The sequence below is a fragment of the Pteropus vampyrus genome, unplaced genomic scaffold, assembly GCF_000151845.1.
Source record: "Pteropus vampyrus isolate Shadow unplaced genomic scaffold, Pvam_2.0 Scaffold269, whole genome shotgun sequence".
Taxonomy (NCBI): Eukaryota; Metazoa; Chordata; class Mammalia; order Chiroptera; family Pteropodidae; genus Pteropus; species Pteropus vampyrus.
Window position 1 is genome coordinate 1,252,518 of NW_011889050.1, and position 13,782 is coordinate 1,266,299.

The 13,782-nt window shown below is 42.4% G+C and overlaps 1 protein-coding gene across 6 annotated transcripts in view; it reads right to left on the bottom strand.

Moving 5' to 3' along the window:
* SH3RF3 (SH3 domain containing ring finger 3) overlaps positions 1-13,782 on the bottom strand; it is a 380,077-nt gene that overhangs the window by 45,214 nt on the left and 321,081 nt on the right. For all 6 annotated transcript variants that reach the window (XM_011375283.2, XM_011375284.2, XM_011375281.2 and 3 more), the window contains one exon: positions 6,883-7,214. In XM_011375283.2, the coding sequence (XP_011373585.1) occupies positions 6,883-7,214 (332 nt within the window). The remainder of the gene's footprint in view (positions 1-6,882; positions 7,215-13,782) is intronic.

Consider the following 13,782-nt stretch of genomic DNA (forward strand, 5'->3'; position numbering starts at 1 on the left):
TATTCATCTCTTAGTGTCCAGGAGCACTGTGTCAGCAGAGGGTAAATTCCCCCCACAATCCTGATTAGTTATGGTGAACTTTGCCCTCTAGGGGTGGTTATAGAACTCCCATGGCAAGTACAGGTGATTCACAAATTCTTTTCCATTTCTAGAGTTTATTACTATTTTAAAAATGAATTTTGGTTTAATGCCTTGCAGTTGAAATCCAACTTCTGACTAAAACAGTTTTCTTGGGTTCCATCCATCATTCAGGTATGAAAGTGACACCTTAAAAAATGCTTTATATCTGTGTTTCTTGGTGGACACAGGAAAAAAATGAACTAGGAAATAAAACCTCCAGTCATTGAGAAGATGAATAAATACCATTTCACAAATGATCCGGCAATGTTAAGTGTCTTTTTTCTAAAACTGCAAAATCAAATCCCCTTTTAATATTTTATTAGAAGCCTCAGGGATATAAATTTTATATCTGTATCTATCTCATAATTCTTGGGATCTGGCCCTTGATGAACTCTCAAATTCTTAACAATGATTTCTAATTTTTTGTTCCAAATATTATGTTAAGCATTATGAGATTAACTTATTTATTCCTCCTTAAAACTCAGGATGGTAGATGCTATCATCTCTAGTTTGCAGACACAGAGACTGAGGCATTGTAAGGTAAAGGAGCTTGCCTAAAATCTCACCGTTGGTAAATACAAGAGCCCTGATTTACACCTGGCAGCCATGCCTCAGACCCGCCTCTATGTTAATTAATTGATTTGTGCCTTCTTTCTCCAAATTCAAGTTGCACTCACTATTGAAGCAAATTTGGCCCCCGCTCCCTCCTCTCATCCCCAGCTAGACCCTGAGTGCTCAATGCCACGTGCCCCTGGGCACCCAATGGGAGAAGCTGGCCAGTAGCAGCAGAGTAGAGGGACTGGGCACTCACTCGCTGGTTTTATTTCTAGTGGTTACTAGTTGCCTGGCCTTGGACAGGGCACCTCACCCTCAGGACCTGCATGTTCACTCTTGTACCCTCCACAAAGCCGAGATCTGGAAGTGCATTGGATGGAGTCTCATCCAGGACAAAGTCCAAGGGTTTCTGTAGGAGAACTGGGGAGCGGGGAGAAGTGGCCTGGCCTGTGGTGCCTCCTAGCTTTCCACAGACCAGGGTGGGGCCACCGTCCTGTCCCACTAGGGGGTCTGTGCTCTAATGGGCGTGAGGAAGAAGTTGTTGCCCTTGTCACCAGGAAAGTGACGCTTCAGCAGCATGCCCTCTTCCAAAAATAAGTTGCCCATAAAACTTCAGAATGCTGCTGTTTTGACAGCTGGGATCTGTGCTTTCAGGATGGGTTCGTTTTCAGCCTGACAATTACTCATCAGCCAAATGTCAGCTTTCCTCATCCCACAGACGGCAGCCCAACTACAGGGAGTGGAGGAAAAGGTCTGAAGTCACAGCGCCCACATCAGACAGAAAGGGCCCCTCTGCCCAGCCAGAGCGCCAACACCAGTGCGGGGGTCAGGCAGAGCCGCCCAGCATGAGTGTCCCTGGGAGGAAGCGGGCCACAGCTGACCAGCTGACTGCCAGACTCCACGGTGACTCATTCCTGGGGCATACAGGGTTTTCAAAGCACACAGGGATGTGTCACATGGGCCTGTGGGCCCAGGGATGCTTTACGAGTCATCCTCGTCTGCTGTGGCCACACGTGAGACTCAGCTCTGGTCTGAGGGTCTCTGCATGTTTGGGCCTGACACCAGCAAGCGAGCCAGGTGCAAGCACTCCCTCAAGAGATCAGTGTGAGGACGAGGCCGTCTGTGGAATTCAGTACTGGCGAGGTCAGACCCAGCCCATTCTCACCTCCCATTTAATGTCAACAAATGCAGTGGAACACCACCCCACCACAGGTCAGGCTGGTGGGGCTCACCCACTAGTGTGTGATGGCAGGAAGGCATCTGCCTGTGTCAAAACTGGAAACATACTGGCAGCAACTGAGATGTTGGTCACAGAGCCCACAGCAACCTCTTTCCCAGACTACATTTTCGAAACAGCACAAGTAAAGGCTTGCTTACTGCAGTGAGCCCCATGGGAGAGAAAATAAATTCACATACCAGTGACTCTTCACTTTAGAAAAACCTGCTAAAGAACTTCATTCTCAAGATTCCCTAAAGAACTTCATTCTCAAGATTTCTTTAGATTGTACATTCCTGGGTTTTCATTAAAAATATAACCATAATCCTATATATATATGTGCCTTTTTATCATCCATTCTCATATACACACACACACACACACACACACACACACACACACACACACACACACACATATACATACACATATATACATACACATATATATATATGCATGTGCGTGCGCACGCACACACACACACACACATACATATATATACACACACATACTTTTAAATGGGTGAGGTGTAGATAATAAAGAACAAGTTTATCTGCAAACATATTTCCTATAACATCCTTGCTATGGGCCAGGCCAACATACATACTGTTGTTATGGGTCAGTCTGTGAGGTCTCCTGTTCCTTTCAGACCAAATCAGTTCCCCAAAGCCTTATAAAGGTCATGCCATCCACGTGGATCTGGCCAAGTGGTTCTGTCACAGAGGCTCCAGCTGCAGCTGAGTCCAATGTAGAACCAGAAGGCAGACACTCGGGTGCACATACCCTCTCTGGGGCCAAACTCATGGCCTCCTGCCAGCAGCTACCCCAGACTTCTCACTTTGAGCCTCCTGAACAAGCTAAACATACCTGCTGAAGTTATGGCCTCACATGTACTGGAGAGACCACCATGAATCAGCACATGGAAGCCAAGACAACACTGACATAGAAGCTGAGAAGCAGAGTTCTTATCCTGGCTCCACTGCCAGTGCTGTGTGACCCGACAAGTCTCTCAACATCTCTGAGCCTCAGGAGCACCACTGAAAGTGAGTTTAATGAAAAGATCTATAGTGGTTCTTTTCAGTTACAATATTCTATTATTCTATGAAACTAAAACTATCTCATCCATAAGCAGAAAGTTAACTTTATTCTGACCCATAAAGCAAAGACTTTCTCATTAGTCACGGCAGTGAAAACTCATTAGCAGCAGTTTTTCCAACTATCACTAGATGCCTTCTATGAGCAAGGTGCTCTTCAGGGCCCTGAGACTTTCTTGAACTACGTTTTGCAGCAGGACTGAGCACACGCAACAATTGTTTCTCCCAACATTCTGATGCTGCTGTGTGCCATGCAAGCTGATCAGGTCGGTTTTGTCCTATGTATTCTATTCAGTCTAAATAAAATGTTGGTCTAAATACACTAAATTGGTTTTGTGGCCCACGAACGGGTCATTTTCAAACATTAACAACAGGAGAGCATGACATGAAGAAGAAGCATGACAGTAGAAGAGTCACAGCATGGGACACAGTCAACTGAAGAGAAAGAGTAAAGATAGCCAGGGGCTCAGAGCTCAGGTAAGGGAAAGAGCACATCCTGTGTCCTTTGATCAGGTCTTAAATTCCACCCTCTGCCCAGCGCCAGACAACTCCAACTGCTGAGCAGTGAGTGGTTGACATGAGGCCCTTCAAGAGCTGCCTTACTGCCTCCTGGCTGCTCACGGGCTCCTCAGCCTTGAGACATAACCTCTGGCCTCTGCGCAGGCTGTTCTCTCAGCCTGGAAGTTCCTCCCACCTGTCAGACAGAGGCTCTCTCAGGAACTCTCCCAGTCTCCCAACCAGGCACCCTTCTCAGCCCCTTGGCCCCATCCCCAGGCCTGTCACATTCTATTGCAGTTGCCTGCTTACCAGTCCCATCTCTGTACTAGACTCTGTGTCTCTCTGAACAGGGCTGAAGCTTCCATCACTATAGACCCCAGGGCCTACCATGCTGCCTGGCTCATACATGTGCTCATTGCAACAGCTGAGTGAGTACTTGAGTGACTTCTAGCTAGGTGGCCAGGAAAGGCTTTAAGGTCAGATGCTCATGGCTGTAGGATGGCCATGAGCTTCTTCTTCCCTTCTGAGCATGTCACCGCTGCTGATCACTGACTGTAGTCTCTGTCCGGGTGGCCAGGAGCCCCGTTGGTCAGAGCTTTCTCTCACAAGCACATGCTTGGAAGATCCTGGATCAAATTTCAGCAGAGCCACGCACTGTGAAAACACACAGGCACTGATGTTTGGGTCTCTGTGAACAATGGGGCTGGGAGCTCCATCTCTTCTCCAGGGAAAATTCAATAACAGAAACAGCCTGCAGAATACTGCCAATTGCTTAAAAAACCCCTTTGCTGTACTTGGACATGTGCATATCTAAATGGGCTACCCAGAAATAGATTTGAAACTGACCACTGTGTTCTCGAGGTTGGGAAAAATCTGCTCAGTCGTAGTCATGGTGGGGCAGGGACATTGCAAACTGCTGGCTCAGGGCACACACACCACACAGTTTGTCTGCTTGTGAGGAACGGGATTTAAACAGCCATCGTCTCAGCTCTTCTGCCAGAAATAGCAACTGTGGACATTTGCACCTTAACTGTAAATTAGGAAAAATTCAACTGGGAATATGGAAGGGTAAAACAGTAACAGGTGCTTTTTCAGACCAGTGCTTTATTATTATAATTATTATTTGCTTTGTTTGAAAGGTGAGAAATGAAAACTACACATAACTCTTGGAAGGATGATGTACTTGTCTACCAGTCGGCGTTTGACACTGACGATTGCTGCTGTACCTATGGACACTTAATCTCATGAAGCCCATCTCATTTCCTACTTGGGAGCACAGCATAAACTGCTCCCTGTGCTGCGAGGAGTCTGCGCCCAAGCTCAAGCACAGTTGGGTACAGGCCGCTGTTGGCCTGTGCATTTCCACTGCCAGGCCCAACCTCGGGAGCGGTCTGAGCTAAGCTGACATATCTGTTGCTTTCCATCGGGTAGCAGGGCTTCCTTCCAAGGTGCCTTTCAACAGGGACACTTCGGGTGTCCCCTGGACTCAACTATTCTTTGCTGATGTAGAAGAATTGTTAGCAGAGAATAAAGCTTGAGTTTAAGCAAAACACCTGCTAAATGTTGAGAGCAGACCCAGGGCTAGTTCTCATTAGTGACAGACACACTTAGGAGGGCAGAGATGACAAACAATGTCACTCTCTACGTAGATTCCTACAAACCTGACTCTCCTTAGTAATGAGCCACATTGAAGCCAGCCATATCCGTTTCACAACTAGAGAGATGAAATTTGGGGGCAAAAAAACCCCAGAAATGTTTACAGAGCTATTATGGCTCTTCCCTTTTCAAATCTGTCCCATTTTTTCTCAGCAGCTCAGAGGCCTACAGGATCTTGTCTTCCAGGAAAAATGTCCAAGTGAGAGGGTGGGACCATACCCCACTTCTGCCTCCCTACAAGATCCAGCCACATCTGCTAATAAAGCTGCTGGTGGAAGGAAGCAGATCAAGGCATAAGCGATGTTCAGAGGAAGGTGTACACAAAATGCAGAGTGATTATTTCACTTCACGCCCAGGTACTATGATGGTCTCAAGGAGATTTAAGCTTTGTCAGCTGAGAGCTCAGCAGCAGTGGCTGTAACTGGGGCCTCTTCCACACCAGTTAGCATGGGAATACTATTCCTCTGGACTGAATGAGACAGGTGGTAAGAAGGCCTTAGCCTTGGTCCAGAGGCCCTGACGAGTCTGGTGTGCACATCTTTGTCGGGTTCCTAGACTCCCGCATATACAGGGTAGTGAGTAGGTGGGTGTACCTCCAGGGGATCCTGGGCTGATGGACTGAACAGTGAAGGCTGGTTTTGCTATTGTCCCCAAAAGACATAAGAGGCTGTTCTCACTTTGAATATACCATCTAGTGTCGAGGGTCTCATCTGAACCCTGGCTAGCACACTCTAATCAAAAGACTGATTTTATACAGAAAGGTTTTAAAAGAGCCACAAAGTGAGGACAAGAAGAACATGAAAATAAGCCTTTCATACAACAAGGCTGATAAAAAAAAGTGGTTCCTTGCTGAAGATTTAGGCCTGCACTGTCTACAGAGCCACAGGCAGCACAGGGCCCTGAGAACTGGAGCTGTCTCACTGACTTTCTCATACGCTATTAAAGACTGAATGTGAAAAAAGGATATATTTTCCAATATTTTTGGATACTGGGTTTAATAGATTATACCATTAAAATGAATTTCACCTTTTATTTTTAAATTATTTTTTAACTTTTTAAAAAGGTGACTGCTAGAAGATTTTAAATTAGCTATGTGGCTTGATTTATATTTTTATTGGACAGCACTGATTTAGAAATCTGGATTCTAATCTTGGCTAATCCAATGTCTAGCTGGGTGACAACTGAGGCGAGCCCACTGGACTCAGAGTTCCTTCATGGTTAAAAGAATAGCCGGAAATGCGATGCACACCAACCACCAGGCTGGCATCCTCTTTTCTTTTCTCCTCAGTAAACAGGCCTGTCCCATGTGGTTGAACAGGTTTTGGCCTGCACAAGGATGACACATTGAAGGGAGTGGGCGCTGTTCGCACTGCACATAAGTAGATTTGTATATTTATTATTATAATATCCTGGCACACGGCAATAAGTATGTCGTTCTGACAAAATGAGTATATTACAATGATTTCCCAACAGATGGAACTAAAGCATCTTGAGAAGAAGACACATTTTGGTGATTTGCATAAAAACTGTAGTTGGACTCTGGTCAACACTACCAGGACTTGAGGCCTGCCTGAATTCTACTTCAAGGACCAGCTGCTTTGCTGGTTTGGCCTCCATGTCTATCATGTGCCCCATGCATCTGAGGGTAGGAACTCAGTGCCCACATTCAAGTCTTAATTGTACAAAGAGTTTAAAATAACCAGCTGGGTCTGGGCCAAAGCTCACCCAGGATGGGCCACTTACCTTTTCATTTTTCTTCTCATCTGGTTTGCATCCCGTGTTGGTGGGGCTGGATGTTGACAGGCCACTGATGGCCCCCCCTCCAGCCTCCCCGTTGAGGTTGGCAGCATTGACGTTTGGAGGTGTGATGGCTGATGCTGCTGACATGAGCGGGATGACTGATCGGGGGCATGGGACCCCAATGACGGTCTGCATCGGGGACTGGTGGATGTGCTGCGGGGACACCATGGAGTGGGGCCTGAGGCTGGCTGTGGGCAGGCGGGATGGGGAGCTCTGGCTGCGCAGGGGCGACACTGTGGCGGTTGGTCGGTCCTGAGCCTGAGCTGAGTGGGCAGCTGGAGCATGGGGTTGGAGAGAGAGCGGGGTTGAAAGGTTAGTTTGCAACCTGCCATGCAGTTGTAATGGACTCTTTCTTGGGATTCGTCTGCCCAGTGCTCAGAGCCTCTCTCAAGTCTCTCCAGAACTGGGCACACTTCACAGGTAGAGGGCCTGAGGTGGAGCACCCCTGAGAATGCACTCCTGTCTTTCTGAAGCCCCGTAGCTGCGGATGCGCAGAACGACCCTCCCTCAGGAGGGGCATAAACATCGGGTCCCAGATGGCCACAATCAAGAACGCGTCCCAGTTTTCTATAAAGTCTTATAAATGGTTTTCTCTGCAGTGACAAACTAATAAGCTCAAAAGTTTTTTTTTTTTTTTAAATCACTCTTGTTAAAATGTTCATAAAAGTAAAGCCTGTGGAAGAAGTAAATCCTTGAGGAAGCCTCAAGCTGCCCCGGAGTTATTAGACACCACTGTAAGGTGGTCATTGTCAACAGCTCGACTTGTTAGTCTAGACTCCAGACTATAATGGCTCAGTCCTTTGTTTCTCACACTTGGTACTTGACCTGGCTGAGCTAGGACTAAGTGCTGGAGACTGCTTAGCCGATGCAGATCCCAGGAGAAAGCAAGCTGATGTTTCTCTCTCTCCGCGGCACCCTTGAGGAAAGCATCCGCCTCCCACCGCAATTGGCCTGCACCTGGAAGCCATGGTTTCCGGAATAAGAGCCTCACAACTACAGATCCACCCACCTGCTGCCAGTAAAATGCTTCCTAAAGATGCTAGGCGTCTCAAGGCAAAACATTTGTAAAAATCTGTCATTTGAAAAGATAGCTCCTCCACCCAGCCTCCTTCCTTTTGACAGAGTGTGGGAGGAGCCTGCGGTATCTAAGGAGTGATCTGCCTTCTCCCAAACTCAGGCCACGCCCTGTTTCTAGGAGGTGAAATACAGAATGGCTGATTTATGGTTTTAAAAAACTATTCAGGGTTTGGGATGGGTTTGGATCTTCACTCAACTTGGCTCCTTGTTTCAAAAAGAAGACCAGGTTAGGCAATTATGCAGATTGATGAAGCCACTGGGGTTATTTAATCATCCCCAGAGGTAATCTGTGACTTGGTCAGCACTCCTGGGGCCATTTATATGCCTCTTCCCTGCTGTCTGAACTCTCCTTCACCCCAGCCCACCAGCCCTGGAATGAGAGGTGACAGCTCAGCTAGAGGAGAGCAATCATGCTTGGGCCCTAGAACTGGTCTGCAGGGGCTGCTTGGCCCTGCTGGAGGGCCCACATAGCTCACATCTACCTCTGGCTGGCTCCCACATCACTGCCACATTGCCTTGCTAAATCGCATGCAAAATAAGAGAGGGTGTTCCAGAAAGTTCTAAGCCTAACTGCCATGCATTCTCTCTGACATCAACTAATCTCACCCCTTTTTCTTCTCAGCCACTCTGGCCCCCTAGCTGTTCCTCACACTTGCAGGCTCTCTCACCTCAGTGACTTGGTGCCCGCTGAGTCTACAGACTGACCTTCCCTCAGACAGCTGCATGGCTGGACCCTTACCAGCTCCCAGGCAGCCACCTTCTCGGAGAGACCTGTCCTCACCAACCCACTGAACAGTGCAATCTGCCCTTCTACAATCTCAGCCTCCCTTTCCCCACTATAATTTTTCTTTTCTCTAAAGGCACTTATTTCCTTTTAATTGTCTTTATAATATACCTCTTTATTGTGTACTAATTGTCCATTGTCTGTCTCCCTCCACTATAATGCAAACTCCATGAGGGCAGGACATTTGCTAACTTACATATTCCAAACATCTGGAATGGTGCCTGGCATGTAGTAGATGCTTAAAATTTTAAAAATATATGAATCAGTTTTTGAGAAAAGAGAACCTCACCTACAACAGCTCTACAGATTTCACAGAATTAAACCATTGGAGAAGAAAAACAAAATACTCTATAAGAAAGAGAAGCATGACACATTACATGGCTGGTAGGAGAATTTGGGATTCCATTGATCTTTAGTAGGATTCACCCTCAATTTCACCCTCCATGTATCACTCAGCCTGGTGCTGACCTAGAGCACTATCCCTCTAGTGAGCCTACTAGTTAACAATGCCAAAACAACCTCCGCAACAGATATAGGCAGTTTGAAAAAAACGCTATTATTCCACAGTCACTGGTGTCCTCTTTCCTCTTTTTAAAGCTTTGGCATGTTTCAGTAACTCTGGATTCCATTAACCCAAAATTCCATTAGCCCATGCTTAGTTCGGTGCTGTCCCCAGTACCTAGAAATGTTCCTGGCATCCAGTAGGTGCTTTATAAAAAGCAGTTGAATGAATAAATGACCTAATTTATCGTCACCTTTCTCCTTTCTTTATTTTCAGGTTTACCACTTCCTACTTCCTGGGTGAAATAAAATACTGTAAACTCACACAGCTTCAGGCCAATCTCTCTCTCAGCTCATCCACATCTAGACCCACTCTTCCCTCTAGTCTCGAGGGTACGGCTCCCAGCAGGTCAACCCCCTTACCCTCATCTCGTTCCTCTCCCCTGGCTCAGCCCTTTCTCTCTGTGTATAACGCCTCTATTAGCTTTCCTCCTGAAATTTACTAACCAAGGCAAGTCTCTCCCATTTAAAAAATTCTCCTACTTCTATAATTTTTTTTTCCAGCTAGTATCTCCTTTCTCTACCTTTTTTTAATACCTAATATTCTTGAAATAGTGTCAACACTGGCTCTTTCTTACTTTTCATTCATTTCACTGTATGATCTATATTTGCTCTCAGGGCACTTTTCTTCTGTGCTGTGTGTTCTGGATAAATTCCCTTGTATGGCTTTCTAGTGTCACTAATTTCTATATTCAGTCTAGAGTTTATGACACCCACAGAGGTGTTGTATTTAAATAAATATATTTTGCTCTTTCCAAAATTTCAGGTTGATTCTTTTTTCATGTCCAACAGTTTCTGATTCATAGCTATCCATATTTTTTTTTCTTCATAAAACTCTGTTTTTTCTTTCTTTTTTTTGGAGAGTAGATGCTATCCCTCTTTTTCCTCTTAGAGGATCTTAAATATACTGATATCAAAGGCTTTTTCGGATTTCTCTTTTATTTCCCTCTTATTTCTTAAGTTTTTTGGATATCCTTTATGTATTAGTTTCCCTGTGCTTTGAGATTTTAGTGTGTGGCTCATCTCGATTGTGTCTTCTTGCTGCAGTTTTCTGTCCTTTCATGGTCCTCTGGGACCTCATCACAGAACCAAATGTAATAGACTAGTCTGAGGTCTGGTCTAGCGGGGATGGTGCAGATTTAGTCCTCAGGCCAGAGCCAAGCTCAGCTCTGTACCCAGTAGGGGTTCTCTGTTCTCTCCCATACCTTGAGCAACAGCCCAATATTGACCATTCCTCAGAAATAGGCTGCAGCTATTAGAACTAGTGTGACTAGTTCTGGTCCCCTGATACTCAGCAGGGGCTCCCTGTTAATATTTGACTGCAGGAGTTGAAAGTCAGCCAATACCACCTGCTTTTCATTCTGAGCCCAGTAAGCCAGCACTTCAACCCCACTTGCTGTTGTGTGTTCCATTTTGTTTAGACCTATAGAGCTGACTTTTTAAAAGATTAAAAACAAACAAGCAAACCTCTCTGTGTTTAGAACAGAGAAAGTAGGAGACTTCTACATAAACTCACTTTTCCGTACTGTTCAGTTCTTCATTCACATCCCAGTCTGCTGAAATATGGTTTCTCATGTCATCATTCCATCAAATATTATCTGGATAAGATCAATTATGACTCTGCCTGTCTTCAGAAAAAGTACATATTGATCTAGCTGTTTATCTTCACACCAATATCACACTGACTTGATTACTATAGCTTTATAACGTCTTGAAATCAGTGTTATCCTTCCAAATATGTTGTTCTTTTCGAGATTGTTTTTGGCTACTCTGTTGGCATGTAAGTCCTTTACATGCCAATATGAATTTGAGAACCAGACTGTCGATTTTTGAAAAAAAGTTGGGTGGGGTCTTGATTGGTATCCCATTGAATCCATAGGTCAATTTTGGGAGAGTAAACACCTTCACAATATTAATGAATGAAGTATCTCTCTTTACCTATTTAACTCCTCAATTTCACTTAGCAGTATTTTATGTTTTCAGGGTACATGTCTTCCTCATTTTTTTTGTCTGATTTATCCCTAAGTAATTTACATTTTTTATACTATTAAAATTGGTATCATTATTTTTAATGTCAATTTCCAATTATTTATTACTAGTGTGTAAAAACACAATTGATTTTTGTATATTAATCTTGTATCCTGCAACTTTGCTGAACTAACTAGCTCTTAAAAAAAAAGCTTTTAGTGTATGTAAGTGTGGACTCCTTAGGGCTCTCTCTATGCCACATACTCTGTAAACAGAGATAGTTTAGCTCTCTCCTTTCCAATTTGCATGCCCTTTATTTCTTTCTTTTGACTGACTGTTCTAGTTAGAACTTAGAGCGAATTATTGAATAAAAGTGGCAAGAGTGGGCATCCTTGTCTTGATCCTGATCTCAGGGAGAAAGCTTTCAGTCTTTCACTATTAAGTCTGATGTTAGCTGTGGTTTTTCATAGATGCCCTTTATCAGGTTGAAGAAGTTCACTTCTATTTTCTCATTTTCTGAGAGCTTTTATTAGGAATAGATATTGAATTTTATCAAAAAAGTTTTCCACATCTATTAAACTGATGTTATCTTTATTTTTTATTGTGTTAATACAGTGAATTATATTGACTGTCAAATGCTAATTAAATCTTGAATTCCTGAGATAAACTTTACTTGGTTGTGCTGCATTATCTTTTTTATTTATTGTTGTATTTGATTGGCTAAAATTTTGTTTAAAATTTTTACATTTATGTTGATGAGTGATATTGGTCTGTAGTTTTCCTTTAGTGTCTTTGTGTGAGGGTAATGTTGGCCTTATAGAAAGAGTTAGGAAATATTTTCTCTTTTCTCAATTTTCTGGAAGAGTCTCCAAAGAATTGTTATAATTTCTTTCTTAAACATTAGGTATAATTGGCCAATGAAGCCACTTAGGCCTGGAGTTTTCTTTACAGAAAGTTTTTAACTAATTCAATTTCTTTAATAGACATAGACCTATCAGGTTATTAACTTTTTAAGTTTATTAATTTTTGTATTTCAAGGAATTTATCCATTTTGTTTAATTTGTTGAATTTACTGTCATCAAGGTTTTTATGTTTAAAAATTTTTAATGTGTTTATTAATCTTTCATAACTTTGTTTCAAAGGCATCAAGATTTTTTAAAATAATAATCCCTTATTATCTTGTAGAACCTAAAGTGATATAATTTCTATTATTACTGATATCAATGATTTGTGTATTCTCTATTCCTTATCTGTCTAGCTAGAGGATGTTTATCAATTTTATTATTGATCTCAATGAATCAAATTTTATTTTCAGGTTTTTCATCGATTTTTTCTATTGTTTTCTATTGATTTTTTTATTGTTTTCTATTGCTTTCAAGTTCATTGATTTATGCACTGATCTTTTTCTACTTCCTTTGTGGTTCCTTTGTTCTTTTTCTTTTCTAGTTTCTTAAAGTGAAACTGAAGTTAACTGATTTGACTTTCTTCTTTTTTTCTCTTCTAATGTAGGTAATATAGGTATTCAGTGATATAAATTTTCAAATTTTGATATACTGTGTTTTCGTTTTCATTCAGTTCAAAATGCTTCCTAATATTACTTTTGATTTCCTCTTTGATCCATAGGTTATTTTGAAGTGTGTCATTTTGTTTTCAAATATTTGAGGATTCTTTGTGTTATTATTTCTAATTCAACTTTATACAGTTTGTATGACTTGATTTTTTTAAAATTTGAGATTTAGATATCACGATCCAGAACATGCTCTATCTTGGTAAATGTTCTGTGTGCACTTGAAAAGAATATGTATTTTGCTGTTGTTAGATGGAGTATTTCATAAATATCAATTTAATCAAGTTGGTTACAGTGTTGTATTCATGTTCTATATTCTTAACATTCTGTTTACTGTATCAATTATCAAGAGAAGTATTGCAATCTCTGCTTAAAGTTGTAGATTTGTCTATTTATATCTCCTTGCAGCTCTATTAATAATTACTTATATTTTTGATTTATTTCCGGCTTTATTGAAATATAATAGACAATTAGCTGTTCATATTTATATTGTACAATTCAATGAGTTCTTTTGATTATAGTTGGCATACAATAATGTGAGTTTCAGTTGTACAGCATAGCGATTCGAGATCTATATAACTCACAAAGTGATCACTCCACTAAATCTAATATCCCTCTTCACCCTTACATATTTTATTACACATTGTTGACTCTTGTCCTTATGCTACACTTTATATCTTCATGACTATTTTGTAACTATCCATTTGTACTTCAGAATCTCGTTGACCTTTTTACCATCCCCCCTAAACTCCCTCTTGTCTAGTAGCTCTCAAAATATACTTTGTAACTATGTTTGTTTACATTTTTGTTGTTGTTTATTTTGTTCTTTAGTTTCCACATGTACGTGAGATTATGTAGTATTTGTCTTTCTATCTGATTTACTTCA